General features: G+C 40.2%; 2 protein-coding genes across 3 annotated transcripts in view; one reads left to right on the forward strand and one right to left on the reverse strand.

Moving 5' to 3' along the window:
• The first annotated feature begins 855 nt into the window (after positions 1–855).
• On the forward strand, positions 856–14,509 carry KBTBD2 (kelch repeat and BTB domain containing 2). Of its 2 annotated transcripts, none has more exons than XM_084208093.1 (4): positions 856–977; positions 7,891–8,418; positions 11,193–11,358; positions 11,789–14,509. In XM_084208093.1, exons 2-4 carry the CDS (start codon positions 8,249–8,251, stop codon positions 13,322–13,324), a joined length of 1,872 nt encoding a protein of 623 aa, XP_084064219.1. In that variant the 5' UTR covers positions 856–977; positions 7,891–8,248; the 3' UTR covers positions 13,325–14,509. The 2 variants fall into 2 exon arrangements, with proteins under 2 accessions (XP_084064219.1, XP_084064220.1); XM_084208094.1 differs by lacking the exon at positions 856–977 and adding an exon at positions 1,267–1,372.
• A 3,565-nt stretch (positions 14,510–18,074) lies between these two features.
• The window catches only part of AVL9 (AVL9 cell migration associated), a 41,433-nt gene continuing 32,806 nt past the window's right edge, over positions 18,075–26,701 (reverse strand). Inside the window, 4 exon segments of the mRNA XM_084213067.1 lie at positions 18,075–22,590; positions 23,407–23,495; positions 25,362–25,415; positions 26,130–26,247. Coding sequence (XP_084069193.1) covers positions 22,496–22,590; positions 23,407–23,495; positions 25,362–25,415; positions 26,130–26,247 — 356 coding nt within the window. The 3' untranslated portion in view covers positions 18,075–22,495.

Raw genomic sequence — 26,701 nt, forward strand, 5'->3', positions numbered from 1 at the left:
CAAACCCCAGTGAACTTTGCTTTTGGGGCAGCAAACCCACACTTGGCCAAAGGACATTCCAGGATTCCAGGCCAGCTGAAGGACCAAAGGCAGGTCCCAGGGGGAGAGAACCCAGCTGGGTGTTAACCCTGAAGCCCACAGGCCTCCAGGTTGCAGCAAGCCTGGAGCGCAAGTCCCGTGAGGAGCTGATCTTGTTAGAAAAGGAGGAAAGGAGGCTCAGGGCAGACTTTATGGCTCTCTACAGGTCCCCGAACGCAGAGTGTAGCCAGGCGGGGGTCGGGCTTTTCTGCCAGGCTACCAGCGACAGGATAAGAGGAGACGACACCAAGTTTTGCCAGGGGAGGTTTTGGTTGGACATTAGGGGGAATTTCTTCACAGAAGGAATGATTAGACTTTGGAATGGGCCGCCCAGGGGGGTGGTGGAGTCACCGTCCCGGGAGGTGTTTAAGGGAAGACTGGGTGTGTCGCTCAGTGCCAGGCTCGGGTTGGCAGTGCGGTGTCCGGTCGCAGCCGGTGATCCCGGAGGCCTTTCCCAAGCCGCTGGCTGCGGTGCCTGTGGGGCCGCTCCTGCCGGCAGAGGGCGCGGAGGGCCCCGCTCCATCCCGCGGGAGGCGCCGCTGCCGGGGCGCGCGGGCAGGGGGCGCTCGCGGGCGCTCGCAGGGACAGGAAACCGGGGGCGGGCCCGGCCGCCCCCCCGCGCCTCGCGCCCCGCATGCGCAGACGGGGCGGGCGCGGCGCTCCGTAACGGCGGGCGGGTGAGGAGGAGGAAGAAGGGGAGGAAGAGGTGGGGGGGGAGGCTGGCGGGGGGGGGGGGGCGGCGGCAACAGCAGCAGCGCCTGCGCGCCCAGGGGCCGCCGCCGCCTCCGCAGCCTGGGAGCGAGACCGGATCTGCCGCCGCATCCTCTTCCTCCCCCACCGCTTCCCCGCGGCCGCCCGCGGTCGGGACGGCCAGGCACGAGAGGAAGCGGCGGTCGGAGGTTTGTCCGGAGCGGAGGGGTTGGGGCGGGAAGGATGGCGCTGGTGGCGGCGCTCCCGCGCTCGCGTCCCGCCGCGCCGTGGCCGCCGGGCCCTTTCCCGTCCCCGCGGGGGGAGCGGCTGCCCCGAGGAGGCCTCGGTCCCGGGGGCGCCCGCGGGGGCTCTGCGGCAGCCGCTCCCCCCGCCCGGGCGGGCGCGGCTCCCGCCCGCCCCCTCCCACCGCGGCCGCTCCCGCCCGGCGGCCGCGGCCCCGGGCCGGCCAGGCACCGCCGGAGGTGGCAGCGGGGGCCGTCTCCGCTCTCTCGGGCAGGGCCGGCTCCCGGGAGACCCGAGAGGAGGAGAGGCCATCGGGATCGTTCCTAAGCCCGGAGTGCGGCGGTGCTGGAGGAGCGGGAAGGTGGCCCCTTCCTTCTGGGGGAAGCAGGAAAGGGATGAGGACTGTGGAGGGACGGGACGGCGCACCTGAGCATCGGGGAGAGGGAAGAAATGCGTTTCCTCGCCCCTAGTCCAGCATCGCCGCGTTCCGCAGGGCGGGAGGGGGCTGTGATGGGGGTCGGGGCTTAGCGGGGCTCCCCTTGCGCTGAGCAGGTGGGGATGTCTGGAACCTGGGTGTTCGTGTTGGCAGCGCTCGGAGGGACGCGCACTGTGAAGTCTTGGAGGAGAACAGCAGTGTAGTGGCATTGCCGTTCCTTGTAGCTGCCCCTGCGTTCCCTACTGATCCATCTAGTTGTGCATACGCACGCCGTGGGTACCTGCAGTGACCGGGGTGGGCTTCTGTGCTCGTATGTAGCTTTAAAAAGTCACATAATTTTTAGTAAAGAGTCACATAATTCTTAGTAAGCATTTCCGGACTAAATAAACACATAGTATTGCTTTGACGTTAGTCAGACTTTCCCGGCGTTTACCATTATTTCTGCTATGAAACGGGATACATACCTGCTGCTTTTGAAATAACTTTAATTATGATTTAGAAATGGATTTGTGCTGTACTTAGCATGTGCATTTTTAGAGGTTTTATTGCAAAGCCCCAGCTTGGCTTTTTTTCATCATGTATATATCTACTTTGTGATCATAATGGGCCTGAAAGGCTGTGTGCTGTTGTGAGCTCACCTAGGGCTGTAGCTACATTAATTTTGTTCAGATGATGTATTTCAGAGATTATTAAAATGCACACCGAGTATAGTTCTTTTTCTCAGAAATCTATCTGGAGGAATGGGTATTTTTTAGTATTTAGTATTTAATTACATTAAATAGTAAATGTATGCATCAAGTACTCTCACGATTTGAGTATAGGTGTCACACCTTTTTCCAAATTGTTTTTGTGCGTTGAGTAGAGGGGGCCCTTGATACTCAAAGATGTATAAGCAGTGTCTTTCAGGAACAGTCCAAAGAGGAAGAAAAGATGTTGCTGCTTATTTAATATTTTTGACTACATTTTCGACAGATGGTTGTTGTTGTTTTTTCTTTGCTGAAGCAGGCTTTTTTGTTTTGGTCATGTGATTATGAAACAGACCAGAATTGATGCAAACCCTAAAATTTCTCTCAGTGTACTGACTGTTGTGCTTTGAGAATAAATGTTTTATGTATGAGTGTGATATCCATTCTAAGACTTAACCTTTCAGGAACTAACTTACAATTAATTAAGCTACATTAATGACTAATTAATTTCTTAATGTAGAAATGCTTGAATTTATAGTTAAGTGTCATATAGTGAATGTTTAAGAAAATGACATGTACTTTTAAACTGGAATTTAAGTTGTTACATAAAGCAGACTAGCTCCATTAATGTACTAGTTCAGAGAGAAAAAAAAAAATAGTATATATCGGATACATGGCTGGATCTTACTGGAGACATCCATGGCCCACTTTTCTTCAAAGGTTAATTTTCCAAAACAGGTCAAGTCTTCCACAGAACAGGAACACCCTTGGGGATGGAAACTACCTGTGCTCAGCATAGAAGTCCAGTTGCCAGTTTAAGCTGTTGGTTTATCATGTCATAAATGCTAATTTTCTTTCTGAGCAGGTATTTCCTTTAGTGTATAACTTCCTTTAGGAGCAGAAAAACAGGAGTGCATTGTGACCAAGCATGTTGTTAACATGGAGTCTGACACTTCTAGTCTCTAGTTTGCTTCAGAAAACTCACCTACCTCAAAGTTGTAACTCACCTCCCAAGCATAATATGTATGGAAAATAGTAGCAGTTTCCAAGTGAATAGTCATTTTCAAGACAAGATTGTAGGATTAAACCTTTCCTTGTTTTTAGTGAAATTTCACATTGTTGCCTTATTAGAATCTCCTTGATGTCCTCAGTTTTCTGGACTACTGTGCTATCAAAGACAGCTTTGATGGCTTTAGAAGAGAGGAAAACTTCCAAGTCTGGAACTGCTTCATCAATTACCTATTTCTTTCTCAATGCCAAGGATGCAAATTTGATACATTACTCAAGAATCTAGAGCTTCCAACTCCTTTTTTTTTTCTTCTTTCTTTCCTGTCTTTGAGATCTGTTGGCTAGGTGTGTCGATTTACATAATTGATTCTAATCAGTTTTAGTGCTCACATTCCCCCTTGCTATTAGCTGGTATGTTAAGTTTGAAAGTGGTTTGTAACTCAGAATATCCCTCATAGTAACCTAGTGTTGAAGTGCCTGAGCTGGGTACTGTGTTGCTAGCTGGGAGGATTGCTATCTCCACACACCAAGGCTTGTGTAGTTTGGCTTAGGGTTGTTCAGGTCTAAATTCTGACCTTTTATTATGTTAAAAATAGTGAATGACTCACTTCTTTAGATGTGTTTTTACTTGTGATATGTATGAAGCTGCCCTCAGATGGAACTAGGATTTTGATTAAAAGTGCACAAAAGTAGTATTTAAAGTTCGATTTTTGTTTGTTTGTTTGTTTTAAATTAGTTAAAACTAGATTAAATAAATTGAATGTCCAGGGAGATAAGTTTGGGTTGTTGGGTTTTTTTTAAATTTTCTTCCAGATATATGGAAAATTAAGTGTGTTTTTTAAAGTGTGAATTGGAGTTAGTGAAGTTAGAATTCAAGTGGTATTTGATGGCTGAAGATGCAGATGGGAACCTGTGACACTTTCATGGATCTTTTACATGTTTCCCACCATTTTATGGAAAGTTAGTAATCTAATCTGACAGACTAATTAATGGGATTTTCAGAATGAATCAGAATCTCTTTAAAAAAAAACAAACAAAAGATGCCTATATATCTTTTTCCCTGCTTATAATTTGGGTAAAAAATAAATTAATTTTTTAATAAGTCCAGTTGAAGAATATTATGTCTGTGTATCTTAGTTTCCCTACCAAATTGGAAATTGTCAATATACCTGTTCCATGTTACACACTGAAGTATAGTGCTACTGCCATGTATGTAGTGCAGTATGTATCTCTATCAGTCTTTGCCTGACCTCAGAAAATAAACAGATATAAGGAAGGCAATTAATAGCCTATCCCATAACTCATTAACATTTGATGACTAATTTTCTGAATGGTCTCATTCAGATTTGAAGTACATGAACAAGTGTTAACAAGCCACCTCATTAAAATTACTTAAGCAAAAAGGAATAATTACTTAAAAACAAACCCTCTTATCAACGTGTTACTTAGTGTTGCTCTCTGGCTTGATAGGGAGGTGCTTTATATCACCCGGTGATTACATGGTTTCATTTGCAATGTAGCACCCTGTGGCCTTCCAGCAGCTACCTGCCAGTCCTGTTTTGGATAGCTGTCTTCCAAGAAACAACCCAGAACAAAATGGTCACTCCAGTGACATCGTTGAAGGGGAAAGTATCATTCCTAGAACTTGTATTCAGGGATTATTTTTATTCTATCAGAATTTCAGTTCAGGATATGAAGCTAACTTTAGCCATAGATCTTTTAATCCATAAATGAGAAATGTCCACTGCTGCATAGTTATTGGAACTCCAGCAGACAGTGGTGCGTCTGTAGACATTTCCTCAAGTCCACAGTTTTTCATTTACCTCAGATCCAATGACTGTATGCCAACCAGGCACAGCAAAATGAGAGATATGTTGGTCTGGGACTAGCTAAGCCTCTTGCTTTCCTCCTTTGGAACTACATGGCTTTGGACAAGCTGCTTTTTATTTCAATGCCTCAGTTTTTCAGCCTCAAAGTGAGGAGAGTATCTCCTTTAAAATAGTCTTGAACTCTCCAAAGAGGTGTGAGAGAGGTAGGTAATCTTGGATGATTTTCCAGGCACTAAATGATATTACTACCACCTTATCCTAATGTTTTGAACAGATTCTATTCTCTTGGGCAAATGACAATATAAATTATGGCAATTTTTGACCAGTAATTCAGAGATCCTTGATGTGTTTATTTCCATTACAAGGGAATGGGATGCGAGTCCTGACTTTGTGACAAATACAAAACTTTGTTCTTTAGCAAATGGTTATTGTTGGCAGCAAAACACAGTGTGGATGTGGAAAAAAGGAATCGTGTACATAGCATGTTCCTACCATGTGCACTTCTCTGGAGTACACGACAGATGGTTTTCTGTAAACCAAAGGCTCCAGCTTTGTAAATGTATGGTTCAAAGGTGATCCACATCGCATAAATGTTCTGCAACAGGATTCCTGTCATCCCCTCAATCTTTTCTGCTACTGAGGGTCGTACTCAAATGTTCCAGTTATTTATAGTAATTAATTTCACAGTTTCAACTTGTCTTCTGCTGAACAGGTCTGCTTTTTCAGTTATTGACTGTTGGCAGCTTTCTGCCAAAAATGTCTTTAATCTTACTAGCAGGTGTATATCAATTTCTCCATGGCATCCTTGACTTGTTCTGGTACCTAATGACTGAACCAGTGCATATTAGTTTTCTTTTTTTTTTCCTGTTTCTGAAAAAATACTTATATCCTTTACAGTTACATCAGAAAAGGAAGTTATGGTATCAATGAGTTCTTTTGCTAAAGCTCTGTGTTACTGATGCTCTGCCCAAACAGAGCTTAATCCACCAGCTTGTATTGTTCTTGAAACTGTACTCCTAAGCCAGGACAAACAATGCTGTAGAGAGACTCGGGATACCAGCAGAGCCACAAGCTATTTATTGCTGTGGGCCTAACACACGTAGGGAGTCTGTGTGTCTCTGTAGCTGTTTAAAGTTCAGTGCAAAATCTGTCAATGGATTGGGTTGCATGGTGAGCTGTTCCCAGAGTACCAGGAGCGTGGGCATAGTGCAGAGATGAGATGCACAGTCTTGGTGGAAAGGAGTTGTGACGTGAGGCAGAAGGTCATGCTTTAGATGGAGCAGTATCTCTATATCCTCAATGTATTTATGGTTTAGTGACTTCAGAGGTTACCTGAAACGTGAAGGTCTTCAGTCAAGACTTGTGCTACTATCTGTTATTGTAGCACATGGTAGTATCTACTCCTTCCCCCAAGTATCAAAGCCTTTTCAGTTTTCCTTAATTAACCACCTTCACCTCAACAGTGAGCATTGGGTTTGACTAGTTGGGCTGTTTTGCAGTTAAACAACCAGGGAACACTAAGAGTTTGAGATTCCCGTTTCTGTATATTTATCACTGAAAAAGAAAAAGACCAGGGAGGGACACTAAATTAGTAGTAATTAAAGTGGCATTAATTAAGCATATCTGTTTCAAGTGAGTGAATGTTGAAAGACAGCTGTTTCTGAATTGTATTACAGGCAGGGCTGTGTTGAAATAGTAGATCTTCGGCGTGGCTTGCAGGTATTTCTACTGTCTTGGTCTTACTATATCTTATGTTTTTGTATGGAATTTAAGGAATGTCATTTCACACAAGTTTTTCCTGCATTCTCTGTTCATCATGAACTGTAACGATAGCGACATCCCAAACACAAGACAAACATGTCCTGGTTATTCCTCAGTTTTGGAATGCAGAAGAACATTGCAAGATTAAATAAATCTGGAAGCATTAGATAACTGTGGTACTCTGGTGCCCATTATGATGGTAATTTTACTGTCACAACTATCCCATTCTTAATTAGGTTTTTGTGTTCAAGTGGAAGATGAAATAGAACCTGACCCCATTTTTAAGAGAAGAAATGTCCAAACAAGATAATAGACCTTGGCAGCCTCCATAGGTGTTTTGAGCCTTGCTATTCCAGCATCCCTTTGCTCCTATTATTTCCTTGTTTTTTCTTTTCTCCTGTCTGCAGCAGTGAAGCTTACCTGGCTGTATGGAAATTACTCAGAAGGAAAAACAAGGGAATGTGAAATATTCATAGGTGAAGCCCTTCTGCATAGAGCAGATGAATTTAATATGCATTGGAAATATAGACTTTTAGGGTTTTTTGTTTGGTTTGGTTTTAGGTTTTTAGGGTTTTCTTAATCCTTAGCACTAGTTCTGCTTCATCTCTATTAGAATGCCAAAGGTGAAATAAACAGGCTGATAATGATGTTGAGAGTTTAGCTGGGAAATGATGGAATGTTAAAATTACTGCATTAATATTTTTAGTGGCCTGTATTGATAAGCTTTCAGTAGACAAAAACAAAGAAGCAGAAAAACTTGTTGTGTAATGAAGAACTGGAGGGGAAAAAAGTGGCTATCTTATCAATGGTTGAATGAAATTCACATGTGTACTCTGTGGGAAATCTGGGTAATTCTTTGAGGAGGAATGAAGTCTTACTGAAACTTGTTTTAACTCTCCAGCTTTAGGAGCTGTGTTGACAAAATAAAGAATTTTAATTTGTGAGTCTAGATCATATGAGAATTAATGTACAAACTCTTCTGCTTTTCATTTTTCTTAGATACCTTTGTTGTTTAAATTTTTTTCTTAGAAGGGTTTTATTGCAAGTAATGAAGTACTAATTTAGAAATGCTTATTAGACAATTACTTCTAAGAGGTAACTATGGAAGGTTTTCCAAAGTGTGCTAATGTGTAAATTCATTTTATTTTCCTGCTTTCAGTCAGTCAAGTGCAGCCACTGATCGCGAGATGTTACCACAAAATCTACCTCAGACTTCACTTTTGTTCATTCAGTTGCTGCGTCATAGATCCCAACGGGAGCTCTGCAGACACTCTTGAAAGTCTCTGAACAGATTGGGACATCAAGTCAAAGCATGATGACCTAATAGGAGGTCAAAGTCTGAAACACTGATTCAGCAGTTCAAGATAACACTGCCCTTTTATCAGTATCACTTCTGAAGGCTACAGACCTCCTGCCATTTCTTTCCTGGCTACTTCAGAAACACTCAGCTGACCTTTCTTTGGTGAAGAGATCTTGACTTTTCTCTCTGGTCCTGGAAATATTAATGGAATACAGTCATGTCTACCCAGGACGAGAGGCAGATAAATACAGAGTATGCTGTATCCTTGCTGGAGCAGTTGAAATTCTTTTATGAACAGCAGTTACTAACTGACATAGTGTTGATTGTAGAGGGCACTGAATTTCCCTGCCATAAGATGGTTCTTGCAACGTGCAGCTCATATTTCAGGTAAGTATTCAAATGCTATAAAATCTGTGGTACCTGGCTTTGAGTGTAATGGTAATTGATTGACAATGTCTTAGAGAGACTTAAAGATCAGTAACTTAAGTACAAAACCTAAATATGCTTACTTTCCAACACAGAGTAAAATGGAATTTCTGGCTTCCTGGGACTAATTCTAGATATTTATTGTAGCTCCTACAGTGAGGGGGGGAGTGGGGAAATCACACTTGTCATGGCTCATTTTCTTTAGGGAGTTAAATGAGTCTGAAAAATTAGTACATTTCTTATTCTTCACACTGAATCTTTAAAATACTTAATCTGTTTTTATTTCCCAAGGTAGGATAATAAGGAATTACTGAGACTTGGCTGCAGGAATTCCATTGTCATGTTTAACTGCAGTTTCTTAGTAGAAGCATCTGCTAAAAGTAGGGATTGCTGTGCAAGTTCATGGCTTTTTTTTCTGAATCTTCTGGTTTTCCCTGCTCAGCAAAGCCAGAAACTCTTCCCTAGTGTTTGAATGTTGTGGCAAGTGAAGTTTTTCTGTGTGTGGTTTGGGTTTCTTTTTTTTTTGTTTCAGGGTCCCCCCGAGATACTGTTGAAATTTTTAGTTCAGTAGCTCTTGTTTTCCAAATGTCCTGGTTTTGATCTTTTAAAACATTTTTATTAATAAGATATGTTAAGTGCTACCACTTTTTGCAAATGCCTTCATAGTAAGACCTAGATGATGAGGCACCATGAGTTTTCTGCAGTGATTAATCATTTTTGTTGGCAACATAATATAATTAATGTGCCTGTCTGGAAGGAATTTTGAAGCTTGAAACTAGTCTGAGTGACATCCACGCATGTTCTACCTTCCTGATGAATTGTGGAGGGATTATAACTTTTCCTTCCTGTTCAATCACTGGAAAGTTTACAAATTTGCTTTTCCTGAGACCAGCTCACTATACAGAACACGTAAGAGATGTTTTCTGTACTTCATCTCCTTTCTTGTAGAAAATGGTGGAAGGATTAATTTATTATTCTTACAGAAAATTTTTGTCCCTGCTGGCTTTTCTGTTTATTTTTTCATCTCAGATGAATCTGGTCCAACTTTTAGCAACAAGTATTGTGTGATCACTAGATAATAATTATTACCATTGGCCCTGTGCAGATGACATAGTTCCAACAATTTGTAAAATAACAGCCACTGAAAATGTAGCCAGATTTAATGTGGGTGGTTAATCATAAGGTTGGAAAGCTGTCATGAGTCCACCCAGTGTGCTGCATCAGAATGTGCAGTCAAATCTCTTATTCATATGTGTTTGTTTATTATTTATGGAATGAGGTTTTGGCACTGGTTAAAAGAAGTATCAAACTTGTGGTTTTGTCATGTTCTGTTTTTCTTCTCTACTTTGGTTTACAAAAAGATGTTCAGCTTCCTAAATTTAGCTTTATTATGAAAAATTGATAGCCCTGAAGGAGGGGGAAGAAAAGCGAAGCATCTTTCTGTGTGATCCAGCCATTGTGTGTGATTGCAGCCAGCTTACCTTCCATCTTTGTGTCTGAATGATGTGCAGCCCTGCTCCAGCACGGGCTGCACAGCAGCATGTGAGCAAGAGCCAGAGCCTCCAAGAGCTCCCCCTTCCTTTCTGAGGAGTCTCTGTACCCTCTTGTACTTTCTTGTTTGGCTTTAAATAGCTGCTCAGCAAGTTGATACTCAGTCAGTGATCCCTCCTAAAATGCAAGTTGCCCTGAGTTAAGGAGCTTAGAAGAAGACAGAGAAATGGGGATGGGATAGTGTCTTTATATCAAAAGCTTTTTGGAATGGCTTTGCTTAGGGAGTGTATCTATCTCCATGTCCCTTTCACCTCTGCAGCCAGCAGGACTAAAAGGTGCACTTACGGTCCCTTCTAACTTCTGTCATGCCTGGTTTTCTAAAAAAAGAAGCCCAAATAAATATTAAGAGTCTTGAACTGAATTTTTAGCGTAACCATAAATACCAAACCTGAATCAGTAAAAACTCTTGAAACCAATGTCCCCTGTTTTAAGAAATTGACAAGTACACGCCTTATAGTACCAGATTGCAGTTAGTTCTTAACTATGTTACAATTAAAATACCAGGATGGGCAAGAGGTGTGTGAAGCATTAAGGAAACAATAATAATGCTTTAAATTGCCTTTCTAGTCTTCTTCAGGAAGATGTAATGGAAATACTTGCTCTTTTTTTCCCAGATTAGATCTGATAGGTTTTTCTGTTATTGATTTTTGCCTGCAAATTTGAAGTTTACTGCATGTTATGATGAATTGTATATAAGAAATAATTCATAGAGTGCTAGTCCTTGCTCCATTTCTTTTCCTCCCAGAGGAGCATCCTTTTTGATATGACTTAGCTCAGTCCATTACATAAATCTGCTTCTTTTGGTTTAGAATCTATAATGTAGCTGTGTATGTTTCAACAGTGGTTTCTGGAGGACGTTTCTTCCCTCTTATCACCTATCATAGAAAATATTTAAATTGTGTCATTAAAACTCCAAAATCATTAGCACTATCTGCTGATTAACACAGATGCGTTTGCATCAATATGAAGTATTTCTGCAGAAGACACTGATACTACTCTTTTGATGTTCTGTCTAAATGTTATATTGTAAATAGTAGATGTCAGCCTAAGGTAAATCCTAAACACCTGTGAACAGGCCTGCAAAAGGACTGTTCACCCTTAGGAGTGTAATCACCAAAGGCTTACAGGTGACTGTTTAGGATTACTCACTGCTGATCCTTGTCTTAATATGTGTTTCTCTTCAGAGCAATGTTCATGAGCGGGCTGAGCGAGAGCAAACAGACACATGTACACCTGAGGAATGTGGATGCAGCCACTCTGCAGATCATCATCACTTACGCATACACGGGTAACCTGGCAATAAGCGACAGCACAGTAGAGCAGCTCTATGAAACTGCCTGCTTCTTACAGGTAGGAATGTTTAGAGGAGGAAATAACAGCTCCTAATCTCTGAACCACTTTATTCTTTATCTTGTTAAAAGATCTTTCCTCTTCAGTCATTTCAAAACTTTTGCTCCATTCGCTCTGTATAGACAGCAGTTGTTTGCCAAATTTGCTTCATGTAGCCATCCCTCCTTGCATGACAGTCCCTTTGGAAGGCTGGAAGTAAACCAGTGTACTTCTAACATTTAGAAAATTAGTTTTGCTAGCAGACATAATCATGTTGTGTACTTGGTCTGTATGAAGCAGTTGAGTGAGTCACTGCTGTGTTTTTGTGTATATATAGTATACCGTGCCTGAACTGTGTTGTTCAACACCAGATGCAGGTACTTTACGTGCTGATGCTACATGAAAGCATAGACTGTACGTATAATACTTTGTGTGTTTCTTTGCATTACAGGTAGATGATGTGTTACAACGATGTAGAGAATACTTAATCAAAAAAATTAATGCAGAAAATTGTGTGCGTCTATTAAGTTTTGCTGATCTCTTCAGCTGTGAGGAGTTAAAACAGAGTGCTAAAAGAATGGTGGAGCACAAGTTCACAGCTGTGTACCACCAGGAAGCTTTCATGCAACTGTCACATGATCTACTGATAGATATTTTAAGCAGTGACAATTTAAATGTGGAAAAGGAGGAGACAGTGCGTGAGGCTGCTATGTTATGGCTGGAGTACAACACGGAATCACGCTCGCAGTATTTGTCCTCTGTTCTTAGCCAAATCCGGATCGATGCACTTTCAGAAGTAACACAGAGAGCCTGGTTTCAAGGCTTGCCACCTAATGATAAATCAGTGGTGGTGCAAGGACTGTACAAATCGATGCCCAAATTTTTCAAGCCCAGACTTGGCATGACAAAAGAGGAGATGATGATATTCATTGAAGCTGCTGCTGAAAACCCCGGTAGTCTTTACTCTTCTGTCTGTTACAGCCCACAGGCAGAGAAAGTTTACAAACTCTGCAACCCTCCCGCTGACTTGCATAAGGTTGGGACGCTGGTAACTCCCGATAATGACATCTATATAGCAGGTGGGCAAGTTCCTCTGAAGAACACAAAAACCAATCACAGTAAAAGCAGCAAACTCCAGGCTGTCTTCAGGACTGTGAATTGCTTTTACTGGTTTGATGCACAGCAGAACACTTGGTTCCCCAAGACGCCGATGCTCTTTGCGCGCATCAAGCCATCCCTGGTGTGCTGTGAAGGATACATCTATGCAATCGGGGGGGACAGCGTTGGCGGGGAGCTCAACAGGAGGACTGTGGAGAGGTACGACACCGAGAAGGACGAGTGGACCATGGTAAGCCCCCTGCCCTGCGTGTGGCAGTGGAGCACGGCCGTGGCGGTGCACAACTGCATCTACGTCATGGCACACAACTTGATGTACTGCTACTTCCCCCGCTCGGACGCCTGGGTGGAGATGGCCATGCGACAAACGAGCAGATGTTTCGCCTCAGCTGCTGCTTTTGGTGATAAGATATTCTATATCGGAGGACTGCATATTGCCAGCAATTCTGGGATAAGGCTCCCCAGCAGTACTGTGGATGGGTCTTCTGTAACAGTGGAGATCTACGACGTGAATAAAAACGAATGGAGGATGGCAGCCAACATCCCTGCCAAGCGCTATTCCGACCCCTGCGTCAGGGCTGTTGTCATCTCCAATTCCTTATGTGTCTTTATACGGGAGACCCACATGAACGAGAGAGCCAAGTATGCCACCTACCAGTATGACCTGGAACTCGACCGCTGGTTCCTGAGGCAGCACATATCGGAGCGCGTGCTGTGGGACTTGGGCAAAGACTTCCGGTGCACTGTAGGAAAGCTGTATCCATCTTGCCTTGAAGAGTCCCCGTGGAAACCTCCGACGTATCTCTTCTCACCAGACGGAGCTGATGAATTTGAGCTGGATGGGGAGATGGTTACTTTACCACCTGTATAGCTCCCAAATTAGACTGCACAACTGAGTCTGTGCTCAGTTATAAAATAATAAATGAAATAAATGGCTGTGAAAGAACAGGTCTGGGGATGGAAATCTCAGAGCTGTCTTTCATGAGTTGTATTTTTATGCCCTACCTAACACTTGCCGCCATTCAGTATGAATTAGTGAAATGAGCAGATATGCTTCCATAATCTCAAATACTTTTATCAGATAATTGAGAAAAATATATGTATATCATGAGCTTGAGCATCTGACTTGTCTAAAGAATTAATTCTAGTTCTATAAAGTCGCAGTTCAGGAAAATTAGCTTAAGGAAAAAAAGTAGTTATTGTTTCTAGGATGATGTCACAACTCTTTTGAAAGTATCTTCCAGTTACATTTTAACTACTTCTGGATATTCTACTTAAGTGCTAGTTATATAATTGTCAGTGTGGCCTAATTAAAGGACTGTGCTGCACTTACTAAATACTAATATCTATGTTGGTATAGTAATGCCATTAAAAGAAAAAGAAACAAATCCCATGGATCTACACCTGTGGTAGGAAGGGTAGATCTTCCATTGTATGGCAACATGCTGGGCAAAATGACTGCAGGTTCAGTCAAGCTGTATGATGAGGTGCATGTATTCTATTTTCACTAACTTATACCTGTCTATTTAGAATACAGGTCTTCCAAGCAGCTGGTAGATTACCAGGTGTGGACTTAAGTTGCTGGGCTTGCGATAGGAATTGCCAGCCCTCATAGTGCGGGTCTGTGTGGGGCTTTAATCAGTAAATGCCTCCACATTCTGTATTACAGTAACATTGGCTCATGTATATTACTTCCTGCTGCTGATGTATTTTTCCATTGTAAAACGAAGTTTTAGTGTGGATTAACCAGGTCTTTATTTTCTGTTAATTTAATAACAAGCATTACTGTAGTGTGATTGTGTATAGATATCCCTTAGCTGTCAGGTTTTTTACTTTGGGGGGGGAAGCAAACTTCAGGAATATCCTGTGCTGTGTGTGCAGGAGAGCAGATGCCTAGTGCTGCTCTGGCATTAATCCCAGGAACCACTAGCAGTAGCGGGGTGCCGCCAACCTAACATGAACACAGGTGCTTCATGACAAACCTTACTAGCATGTTCAGCTGCATCATGTTCTGGCACTGTATTTTGAATGACATTAATTTATTAAAAAAGACTGAATCCAATTGCCTGAGTGTGCTTTTTGGCTGAAATAAATAGCTATGCCACCCTCCCACCACATGCACACTTGTAGTGAATAGCTTATTGAAGGCAGCTAGAAATAGTTAAGCTGCAAAAAGCCTGGAGATGAGTATGTGAAGTTGATTCTGCTCACTACTACTCAGCAAAAGCTGGAAATTACATATTGAAGTCAAACTGAGGATTACATAGGACTAGAATCCCCTGCTATCATTTTTGTAAATCAGCACTTCTCCGGTCATGCTACAAATTCTGCCCTGTTGAAAGCGAAGAACAGCAGGCATTAAGGAGGAACGCTTTCTGTAAGTTCAGAAGATGGCAGACCTATTTTCAGTCTTAAGTAATCAAGAGCAAATTTATTTACTTCATTGTCCAGACTGTCACTGACTTTTCCTTAATTGTTTCTTATTGCAGTATTGCAGGAGATACAAATGCAGCTGTCAATAATGACAGCACCTATGTATTGTTTGGGCTAGGTCTCAAGGGGCCTTACAAAATTTTGTCTTGTACAACTATTAAAGGTTTTGACTAGAAAAGGGGCTTTAAATAAGAAAGCTGCCTTATATAAAACTCTTCCAGATGCTTTGGCATTTTGTGCCATGTGGAAGATTTATGAGACTCAGAGTAACAATGGCAAGCTATCAATTTTTTTTTTTATTTTTTATGAAGGTGACATAACATGTTTGCATTTACCATTACATAAACTTTTTTAACACCTACATATTTTAGATAAGCGTGAGGTGACTCAGGAGCTCCTGCTGATAGGTCTGTTTATATTGCTTTCATATTGCAAGCCTGTGCAAGGGAGCAGAGCATACATAAGAAGAAGGAATAGATACTCCTTTATAATGCAATTTGGAGAATCACATACCTCAGGCAAAAACATGAGCTGTATCCAAGTAACTCCTGCTCAGTTCTGTGGCTCCTCTCACTTCACCCTACTCTTATCAGGCTGTGTTAGGTTTTAGGACACGGCTTTGTTGTTTTAGCTGCAGACGATCTATAGCTAGTGAAGGGGCAAAGTGAGCTCATTCTGTTACTGAGAACATTTATCTTGAGTTTAAAATCTTATGTGTAGTTTCTTACTGGAGGAAAAAAAAAAAACCAAAAAAAAGGGTGCATTTGAATAGAAAATAAAAAATACTGAATAGAAAATACTAAATTGCAGTGGCTCTAAGTCACAACTGCCTCAAAGAACCTGGAAGAACTTGGTTTAATCCATTTAGGAACATCTTTTTAAATGCAGACAGTCTGCATGACTTCCTGCTCATCTGCACCTTTTATAAATTTTTTTTTCTGTACATTACCTGTATGTTTTGATTATATAGTACCTTATGTAAAATGTATTTGCTGTTAATAATATGGCACCTAAAGACACAAGTAGTCAAGTGGTGAACAGTTCTCTAGTGACTGCTAAAGACATACTAGTAGTTCACTTACACAACTAGTTTCTGAGCCAGTATTCATCCCCAAAGAAAAACAGCTGGCAAATGCTATTCTCCAGTCTAAATTCGTGCCTTGCATAATTGAAGAAGGAAACTGTGCAGCCAAAGCATTGTCATCTGCCTGGAAGTGGTCACTAGTGGTAGAATTAGAGAAAGACTTTTGCAGGAACAAAGACAACGGCTGAAAAAAAATGCAGTTCTCATGTCATAAATGGAGCAAATATGATTAAAGCCTCAACAGAGATCTAACTAGTGTCTTACTACAAAGCTTCAGCCTAATCTTAGCCTATTCAACATGTACTTGGCTTTGAAGTACATTTACATACGAGTTTCAGTGAACCAACTCACGTCCTCAAGCTCTGATACATTCGCAAAGTTTACCTCTTTTCTAGTAAAGCTAGTTTAAGTCAGTCCTACATAGTTTCAGTTTCCCTTACCTAAAGAAATAAAAGAAGTGATCTGGCCTCTGCTAACTTTTAATGCATTTAATCATTTTTTTGCAGTTGTTTAAACAAGTATGTAATTGCAAGTTTAATTTTTGTTGTAAAGGATCAGTCAGATCTGGGACAGTAAATCATGCTGAGCTTTGCAGAGACCAGGCTCAGACAGATAGTTAAATTTGGGGGGAAAATAATTTGATTACATTTTAGAGATTATTTCAACATTTAAAGCTCTACTGTTTTTCACAGTATTTCTCATTTCACTTCTCAATGCCTCTCGAAGATGCACAAGTACTTGCCCCATTGCACTACAGCTAAGGGACTCCTGTGGACAGACCTGCAGACCACTGAAGATATTGGCCAGGAGAGTTTTTCCTCCTTTTTTTCCCTTTTCCAGCTACCTTCCAGTTGTTTTCTGTTTTTTGCTCTGAATTCCTACATGAAAGGAACTATAATTTAGGCAGACTCTGAACCAAGCTCACACTTAAAACCAGTTTCTTTCTACTTCATGCTTAACATTAGCCACACAAAGTTCTGTTTAGTTCCACTTTCAGAAGTATTTAAAATACTTCCCTCCTACAACATTTCTCATGAGTACAGTTCAGCAAGGCAGAGTTCTTACAGAGCCTAAAAACCCACAGGAGGAGTCTGAAGAGAAAAAAAACATGAAACAATTTCCAAAATTTAGGAGCTGATAGATGTTTCAGCCAGCTCTTTAGCACATGGCAAAATCCATATACACACACATTTTTCACAGCAGCACAGTCAGTAACCACAGGTCATATTAGGCAGTATGTTAAGCTTAGTGTCATTTTTTGCCACTTTTTGGTATGCCTGGGATTTTAAAGTCTCCACTGTGTTTCTGTGTGCATTTCTTCAGACGTGAGAGAGCAACTCAGTTCCCTTCTCCAGTATTTTCCATCTATTTCATATAGTATGCAAGTGATGTTATTTCCCATATTGTTTTTAGGACAAGATAACAGCTGTACATCTGCCTTCCCTTCAAATAACTGTTCTTCCTCCAGTCTAAACATTCATGTTTGATTATGCTCATCTGATCCCAGAAAGCAGTGCCACAGTATTGGTCATTTGGATTCAGAGAAAAAAAAGAGAAGCTTTTGTAGGCATCCTCTGCTACTATTAAGGCAAACAGTAATTGTGCTTTTATCAATAGTAGTCAATAAATTCAGGGGTAGTAGCAAAAAAAAAAAAACAAAAACAAAAAAACCAAAAACCAAAACAAACCCCATTACTTGCTCAGTTGATTTTGAAGTATTATTACAAGAAGGAGCAATATGTATGATCCAAGAATCTTGACTCGAGACAACTAGAGTTCCAAATCCCATCCCAACTGAGACTGAGCCACCTGTGTACAGATGTTATGCACACATGATGTTAATTTGCAGGGAATAAGGCAATCTGAGTAAGGGTCACTATTTAACTGACACAAGTGATGCATTTCTCTATTTTTTATGAATCCAAACACTGCTTCTGATGTTTGTTAAAGAATCAAGACCAGGAACATCACAGAAGTAAAGCTCTGTGCCTGCTTTTTTAAGTCAGTCCCTTCTCTAATATAGCATGAAAGACTCAAAACACCAGGAAGCAATTTTTCATACATCTTTAATCATAATACAATAATGTAGTGTTTCTCCCTTTAATGAATAATCTCCATGTTGCCCTTTTTAATGAAAACCAAATACCTGGAAGAGAGTGAAATTGCAGTGCATAAAAAGCATGATGTTAATTTATCTTTCAGAGTCTTTGCCCAGCTACTTGCACACATCAGAAAAAACTTAACAAACTTTAACAAATTTTAGGGAATTGCAACCATTCTCTAGACATAACCTTTGTGTAACTCACATCTAAAGGTTACCCAAGGCAGTCAGTTTCCTCCTTCTGGAAAACCCATTTACCAAATCGTTCTCAGACAGGTACAGTGACAGCTGCAGTAGAAGTTCTGAAGTTTTAAAAAAGCTCCTATGGCAGAGAACTGATGTGCGGCAAGTAATTTACACAGCATCTTGATTTTCACCAGATGTCACAATCCACAGAAACTACAAGTTACTTGTAAGCTAAATCTACACCAAAATTTTAGTTGTACTTGAAATTCTTACTGATGTAAGAGAGGTCTGTGACCTCCTGAGGACTTCAATCAATCCACAAGTAGCAGCACCCCACAGGGAATAAAAAGTCACTCTAGAGGACCCTTTTGTCCTAAATTTTCAAAAAGCAGCATCCATAATCAGTTTAAATGGAAGACAAATTTCAAAAATACTGCCAGTGAATTACAAGCAGCTACCAATACCAAAACCAGATGCCTGCAAGTGTCTTCTGGTGGAATTAATTTATTAAAATAATACAGCTTTCTGAGCAGACGGAACTTTAAACAGGCTGGATGTATTTTATTTTTCAAGCAGCACAGGAAAAATCAAATACATTACTTGTATGTTCAATTATCAAGCAGTAGTTCCTATGTTTAAAAACTGCATTCACACCTTCACTTTTATAATTAAATACTGCCACATTAGTTTCTCTGCTTAGTAATAATTTGTATGGAAATCAGAAGCTTGTTTGGGCAAAATATTATATTTAATTACAAAGGTGCTTAAAACAGAAGTACAAAGTCAAACAAGTGCAATGTACCAGAACACTGACCTAAAAATTCTAATTAAATTGTGACATTTGAGGAAACTGGTGTGAGATATGTACAGGAATTAAGGTTATGACATGAAAATCACTGATGAAAGATGCTGAACACTTCAGTCAAATGAAATATAAGGTCAACAACACTTAAGTTTTGTGGGGTTTGGGGGACTTACATTTCATTTCTACGCTCAACAGGCACTTCCTCAAATGCTGGCACATACAAAAAGCTGAGGTTGACGTCTGTGATGAGAGAAAGTGGAGAGGTGTGCTATTGTGTTACCTGTAAGTCAGTGTGTGCTGCATTCTGGCAGCCAGAAATACCTTTGCAACATCAAATCAGGACAGAGCTGTAACAATATCTTCACAGCTGACTGGTTAGAGGCACTATCACCAATTCACTTAGGACCCTTTGCTTCTTACAGTGCAGAAATAGATGTCAGGGCGTTTGAAATGGAAGTCGACTGCCTAAATTTTTCTGAATAATTAATAATGCCTGCACTGGAAATATTAAAGCAGAAGAGAGGAAAATAACTTGCATTTGCATTGGATTTAACTAAAAAGGTTTACAAGCATTAAGTTAAGAAGAAAACTACATGAGCTTAGATGAACCTCAGTGGCTGCATGCCTTCCTATAGCCCAAAAGTAAGCTTAAGCAAATGTTGGAGAGCAAACGTAGATGTTAATGAAGTCAACTAATTATGAAGATTTCTTCATCTCCACCCACTCATGAAGTCTTAATCACTCCTTAAATCTGAGTTTAAATCTGAGTCCAACTTACTAGCAGGGTGTCAGTTCTTAAAAAGACTGAGAAGTTTTTTATTCTGTCATTTGTAAGGAAAGGAAAATACTCTTAATCAGGTTGTATGTTTGGTTCCACAACAGAGACAGCTGGGACAGTGAGAAAAAGGCTGCAGAGAAAGATCTGTCTGGTCTTCTTGCCCATAAGAAAAAAAGTGAAGTGTCACAACAGAATCACTGTACAAAGCAACAAGCAGCCAATGAGGGCACCTCCTTCTGTCTTTCCTCAGATTAATCCACCAGAAAACAAACAAACAAAGGTCAGCTTTCTAATACTCCTAGGCCAGCGAGGGAACCTGTGGAAATAAGGGGAATGCAGAGAGCCAATAAATCTGCCATATAAATTTTGAGCATTTGACAACTCAACAGAGAAAACTCAGGTGAGGAGGTAACAAAGACAAAGATATTGAAAAGGGATCCTGGAAGGTCCTGCTTTTACTGGATGTACATGTAAATACCAACCACTTGCCTGGCTTCTAGAACTCAACATTGTGAGCTTCTAAGCCTAAATCTACCTAGGTATGCCTAAAGTTGCTGGAATTAGTTTTATAGGTGATTAAATCCTTTATGCACCTTTCTTCAGTCTTCATTAGAACATGGACTATGACCACTTCAATCCCAGAGTGCAGATAATATGTTAGTCATCTCACAAAAGCAAGTGTTTATTTTCTTATCTGCATGCTGATTCAGAAAGCTCTAGACACACCATGAATAAACAGCTCTAGTCTTAATTCACTGTATATAAAGTCATATCTAGTCTTTAAAAAGATATAAATGTCTATTACAGAGTTGTGGAATAAAACAGAAAAGAGCATCAGAAGTTTGAGGAGAGATACAGACACAGAGACGAGGAGCAATAGCTGCAGTTTGATAGATACATCTTATTTGTGTGTCACAAGTAATAAATTAGTAGAGTTTTAGGGGCCTTTTTTGCCCTTCTCAAATCAAACTACTTAAACTGGCTGCTTGCCTTTAGGTTTTCCACGGTCATTGTATCTAGTCTGTCCTGGAAAAAAAAATTAAAGAAGGCTTTAAACCAGATCCCATCTTTTCAAATCACTGAAGCAAAAACACTGACAACCAAGTTGCTGGACAGTGACAATGTGTGGCTTTTCTATTAACTTTGCAAATGCACAGAAGGAATTAAAACATAATTTCCTAAAAACATTTGAGCCTTCTTGTTTATCTCTTGTGCAGCTGCTGCATTTTTTCTGAGAAATAGGAAATATAACCATGACTACAAGTCTTGGCCCCAGAAAAGAACATGGCAAAATGCTGACAGATGCTGCTGAGGAAATAAACTAAGAGACTTTTGGTACAGAAAAGTTGGAACACTGGATAATGTAATGTAGAAAATGTAAAGAGCAACACATGGGGATATCAGAAGGCATCTAGAGGCACACACATTGCAAGAAAAAAGGAAATAATCTCCCTTGGAATCAAGAAATGCAGGAAGTGCAATACACTTGCATACAGAAACCACCACATGCATGTTACATTGGAAATACAGCATTACGCCACATCTTTTCAAATAAACTATTATATTTCTTCACACAAGGATACTAAGTGAGCTGTTCTAGTTACTCTCAATTCTAGTGTTACTTTCCTTATGAAAAAAAGCAATTATCCAAACAGCACATTCCCTGAGTCAACACAGAAAATCCACATAGCTGATTTTCATTTGGAAGAGTCCTCATAACTTTACTGGGGGAAAAAAAAAAAGCCAAACACACAGAGTTTTCTACTATGCTAGTTTTGGGTGGGTTTAGTAGTTCATATTCATATGTATGGAGCTACATTAATGTTGTAATTATATCCTAACTTACAAAACTGACAATGATCCAATCCCAGTTTGGGAGAAATGCTTTGTAATTCATTCCCTGAATTCTCTCCAACTGGAATCCCATTCACGTCCCAGGGGAAAAACTCAGCCAAAACATAAGCAAAGGTATGAAGGCCTACTGCATAACATGAAAAAAACCTACTGATTTTGCAACTGTCACACCGATTTGGAGACACAAAAAGAGCTAGAGATAGATTCATTCAAACAACTCTACATGGATACAGGGGATGGAGGAAAAGAAAACTCTTGTCAGCCACACTCTTACTCTGCACCTTGTTGATTTTAATTTGAAGGTAAAAGTGTGAAAGTTCCACCCTTTAAGAGTTGCAGAGATTCTCTCAAATCCAACCTAAAAGACAAATTATTATTTATATTCTGCTTATTTCTAACAAGAATTCACAAACATTTGGCTATCTGGATTGAAAAATAGAACTACTTTACATAAATATCTTCAACATCCAAGAAAATGTACAAATCTAAAGTCAAACACATTTGGCTTGCAACAAGCCCCATTTGCTAATGTCTTTATAAAGGCTCAGTTTTAAAGAGAAGTAGTCATTTTAAATATAATCAATACACTGCAAATACCATCCCATTGTATGGTGACACTCACCATTCTTCTGTACTTCTAGGGAAAGTGAATAATAACATTCCACATCTGCTTGCAAGCAACATATACCTTATTTTGGTCCTGGGTAAGTAATCTCCACTCCTACATTTTGGAGTGGTCTTTTTACAGCTCAGAGAAAGATTGCACCTGAAATAGTCAGCAGCATTCTGCCAAACCAGCATTTAGTCCCCAAGGCTTTGGGTTGAGTGTGTGAAAGTGGAAAACCACGATGACATTGCTGATTTTGCACTCGTGAAGGCTCCTCCAACAGACTGACCTGCAATACAAAACAAAGATCAATAGCAAAGTGTTATCTTTACTGAGTTGCTACAAAGAAATACTAAAAAAAAACCCCAAACTAATTATTCAATCAGCTGTCCAATTAGGGATCTGACACAGAGTCTGTGCCTGAAAATATTCGAAGAACTTGAACACAGCAGCTCAGCAAAAATGGCCCATGGTGTCCTTTGCCTGGGAACGCTTGGTAGACTTTGGGCTGAAAGGCACCCCTGACCAGAGTGCACCACAGCAAAAAGAAAAGACAGACTCCAACAGAATGAAAGAGAAAGTTAAACCATTTTTGGCACAGCTATTGCCAAACACCTATCAGGCCCCTCAATGGATGAACTCCCATTAACTCACACTGCAAGATGACAATGTGATGATGCCCCGTTCAAGTGCAGCAATTGCTTTTCCAGAAAGTTACAGACTACTGTGAAATCTGCAGAAACTGACACAAGGACTTTTTCTGATCCTAACCAGCTCTAGATAGTTTCAGTCAAAGTGATATCAAAGTTGATGGTGCATCTCAATGCAGATGCTGGTCAAAGTATTTACCAGATTACATGGAATCTCTTACCTGAACATCTCTTTCCCATATTCACCTCCAGGCCAGACTAATTTCTTTATCTAGCTACTTCTCTTTCTGCTAGCACTCAATATATGGGGCCTCGATCAGCAGCTGTACCCTTCAAAATGTTGCTCTGATTTGTGCATGTACACTTGGACTAAAACAAAATACAACTGAGAAATAGGATGCTTCTTCAAAAAAGATCCAGCATAGAAGTAAACCGATTTTAAATAGATTTCTTACCTACAGCTTTTCCTGTTTGTACCACATTGCGGCTGGTAGAAACCATCACATTTCCAATCTTCTTTCCACGTTCACTGTTTTGCACTGAACTGAACAAGAGAGATACTGAAGACTGTTAGTTGACTGACTTATTATTACTTTCAGGTGTAAATAAACTAGTTAAAGTATGTATCATTACACACAGATTTACATAGCATACATATATATAGTTCATATATATGAAACCTAACTCCTGCATTCACCTTATCCACAGAGATCAGTTAGGCAAGCTCCTCAGAGGAGGAAAAGATGCTGCCAGCAGGACAGGAAATCAAAACATCCAATGGCTCATTCTTACACAGCACACTTTAAACCTTTCACAGACTTCATCAGGTTGGAAAAGACCTTTGAGATCATGGAGTCCAACCCAGGACTGAACACCACCTTGTCAACCAGACCTTGGCACTGAGTGCTATGTCCAGTCCGTCCCTAAACACCCCCAGGGACAGTGACTCCACCACCTCCCTAGGCAGCCCATTCCAATCAATCTTTCATACATGTTTACCAAAATGTATTTATGATCAAAACTACAAAGTCATATTTTCAGTAGTTTTGGGAATTCTTAGCCCTAATACATAACCTTTAAATAGAACAGCAAGTGCAAGTGATCAGTTCCTTTTTTCTAGATAAAGCTTACTTTGTATCTTTGTCCAAGATTAAATTTTTGATCGAGGACAGTTTACACTCATGGTTTTGGTAAAGAAATGCAAGAAAATGACAGACATGATCATCATTTGGAAAGAAAAGCACAAAAGTGATCAGTTCTACTGCACAAATACAATAACTTGAAAATAATTAATTTCACTTAGTTTTAAATTATAACTTTCAAGTCCACAGAGTCCAAGGCTCTGCAAACCCATTAATGTGAAACTTAACAACACATAATGCCTATTCTTTCCCCATTTTCAAAATCTTCAGTGTAGATAGAAAAAGCAGAAAAAACACACTACACCAAAACCAAGTCTAGGCTCAGTTTGCAAAGGCAAGCAATTTTGATGAGGATCTGGTATCAAAGTCCCACCTGCAGAATAAACGCACTGTTGTAAAAATAGTTATTATTAGAATCACACCAAGAACTACTGGTCCTTTTACACTGATGTCACACTACCCAGAAGAGTTAGCAACTCCCCTTTCAAATGAGAGGGCAAAACCAGCCCAACATTATAGACACTTCCAGAGCTTTCAAATTAAGACTTTGTAGAAAGATCATCCATTAATAAAAGAGAGAGAGACTGTTGTTTTATGGTCAGCAGAGCTAAGTGACAAAAAATCCATTTTGCCTGGTGCATAAATCCCAGGCAGAATTCTGACTTCAGTCAGAGCTGAACAGCTATGGAAAAAACAAGCGCCACTGAGATGTAGACTTGAATTTTAAAGGCAGCAGTTGAGATCAACTTAATATTCAGCTGACTCTGGTACAAGAAGACTATGCAAAACTCATTTGAAACTTGTAAATTGAAGGAACTGAACCACATCTCACTATGCCTACAGTGAACTGAGTTTTAGAACAATGCTGAATTAAAAAACAGCTAATTAGAAAGAAAAAAAGAAAGCTGTTTTCTCCTAATAATGAGACCCAAAGTCAAATCACTGATGGAAGTTTTAACAGCTTTAGCTGACAAATTACAAGTAGATGTACAAAAACCTTATAATTGCAAAGCAAAAAATCAAGGCTGTATTACATGATGTCCAACACAAAATAGCACATTTGCCTTTTAAAAAAAATTATTATTTATTTCAGGCAAATGTTTTATCTTTAGATGGGGTGCCATTTTGCAGCAGAACTTTTGAGTATAGTTTCATGAAGATGGCCAATTCGAATCTTATCTTGTTGAGTTCATTATAGCAACAGTTACGCAGTTATTGATATTTGACCAAACTTATAAAAAATACGAATCAAAGTACTATGTACTTACTGTGACAACCTTAATTTAACATCTGATACAGAGTACTGGCCCTGGAATGGATGGCTAGAAGAGGAGGAAGAACCCAAGAAAATAATTAATTTATTTTTCATGATGAATCTGTATCACACAATTATTAGCTGTACTCCCCTCTGTGACTTTACCAAAAAAAAAAAAAAAAGTTAAAAAATATTTTGCAGATATACTGCTCTATCACTTCCCATAAGTCTGGGTTGCTGTGACTGTTCAGTGACAGATTTCTTATGAACTACCTGAAAGGTGCCTTCTATTTACAGATGAGATATTAACAACCTTTCCACACTAAGTCAAATGCACCTCCTTCCAGCAGCACACAGCAAATAGAAAACATCCCTTAAGTAGACCAAAAGAGCTTTGTAGGTCTAAGGAAAAACCTTTTTCACACTACAGCAACTGACAAGGAAAAGCAAACAAAACCCACACTGAGCAGAACACATGCACAGGCAAGAGTGGTACCAAGCCTGGCATTGTCAAATTTCTCAGTAAAAATACACACAGAACTGCCAGCTCCCCTCTATCCCACCAGTGACAACCTTGGACACAGCTATTCCCTGCACACCTGGAAGCAATTAACACAAAGCAGAACCATCTGAGAACAATTCCTGAGGAATGACAAACTTTCTGTACCTGGGGACAGCTGACAATCAACTTGGACAAGCTTCACTTCTATTGATTTTTGATATGTTTTTCTTCATAAAAATACTGCCCAGAATTAGAGTAAATACTATAAAGTTTCCTTACCTAGAATTTACCTCTGCAAGAGCTGGATGCTTGTTGCTATTCCATACTCTGTAGTTGTGGGTATTTTTCCAGGCTGTTACAAATCCTGTTCCAAAGTCTGACAAAATCTTTTCATTGTCTGGTAAATTAAAATAAAGAGAATTTGAAGAAATTCATTAGATATTTAATAATTACAAGACAAATTTGTAAGAAAAAAAATCATTTTCCAGGCTCCTATCAAGCCCATAACAATTAAAACTCCAGTACTAAAACCTGGGTACTTCAAAAGTGGTTTATTTTTATTTAAAGTGTCAAAAATATACAGTACCAGGACAAGACGGGAAAAAAGAGCTAAAAAATACTTTTCTTATTTTTAATTCATTTATAAAGCTCCAAGAGCTCAACTGGGGAAAAAAAGTCCAAATTGATTTTTTCTCTGGGGGATGACAGGCAAGGGAAAAGAATGGCCACATAGCAACCAAGAACAAAAACAATTTGCACTGGTCTTGGTCAGATTCATTGGGTTTTGCTGTACTGTTATTACTCATTCAAATTTAGGAACTCCCGAATCCATTCCAAAACTGCAGTAGGAA

Source organism: Fringilla coelebs, assembly GCF_963513975.1.
Source record: "Fringilla coelebs genome assembly, chromosome: 1".
NCBI lineage: Eukaryota > Metazoa > Chordata > Aves > Passeriformes > Fringillidae > Fringilla > Fringilla coelebs.

What these genes read in the sequence shown, in the direction of transcription:
- KBTBD2 (XM_084208093.1), top strand. Translation starts at nt 8,249, where the DNA reads ATGTCTACCCAGGACGAGAGGCAGATAAATACAGAGTATGCTGTATCC. An exon ending in ACGTGCAGCTCATATTTCAG is followed by an intron (nt 8,419 to 11,192) that starts GTAAGTATTCAA and finishes GTTTCTCTTCAG; the next exon opens with AGCAATGTTCATGAGCGGGC. An exon ending in AAACTGCCTGCTTCTTACAG is followed by an intron (nt 11,359 to 11,788) that starts GTAGGAATGTTT and finishes TTTGCATTACAG; the next exon opens with GTAGATGATGTGTTACAACG.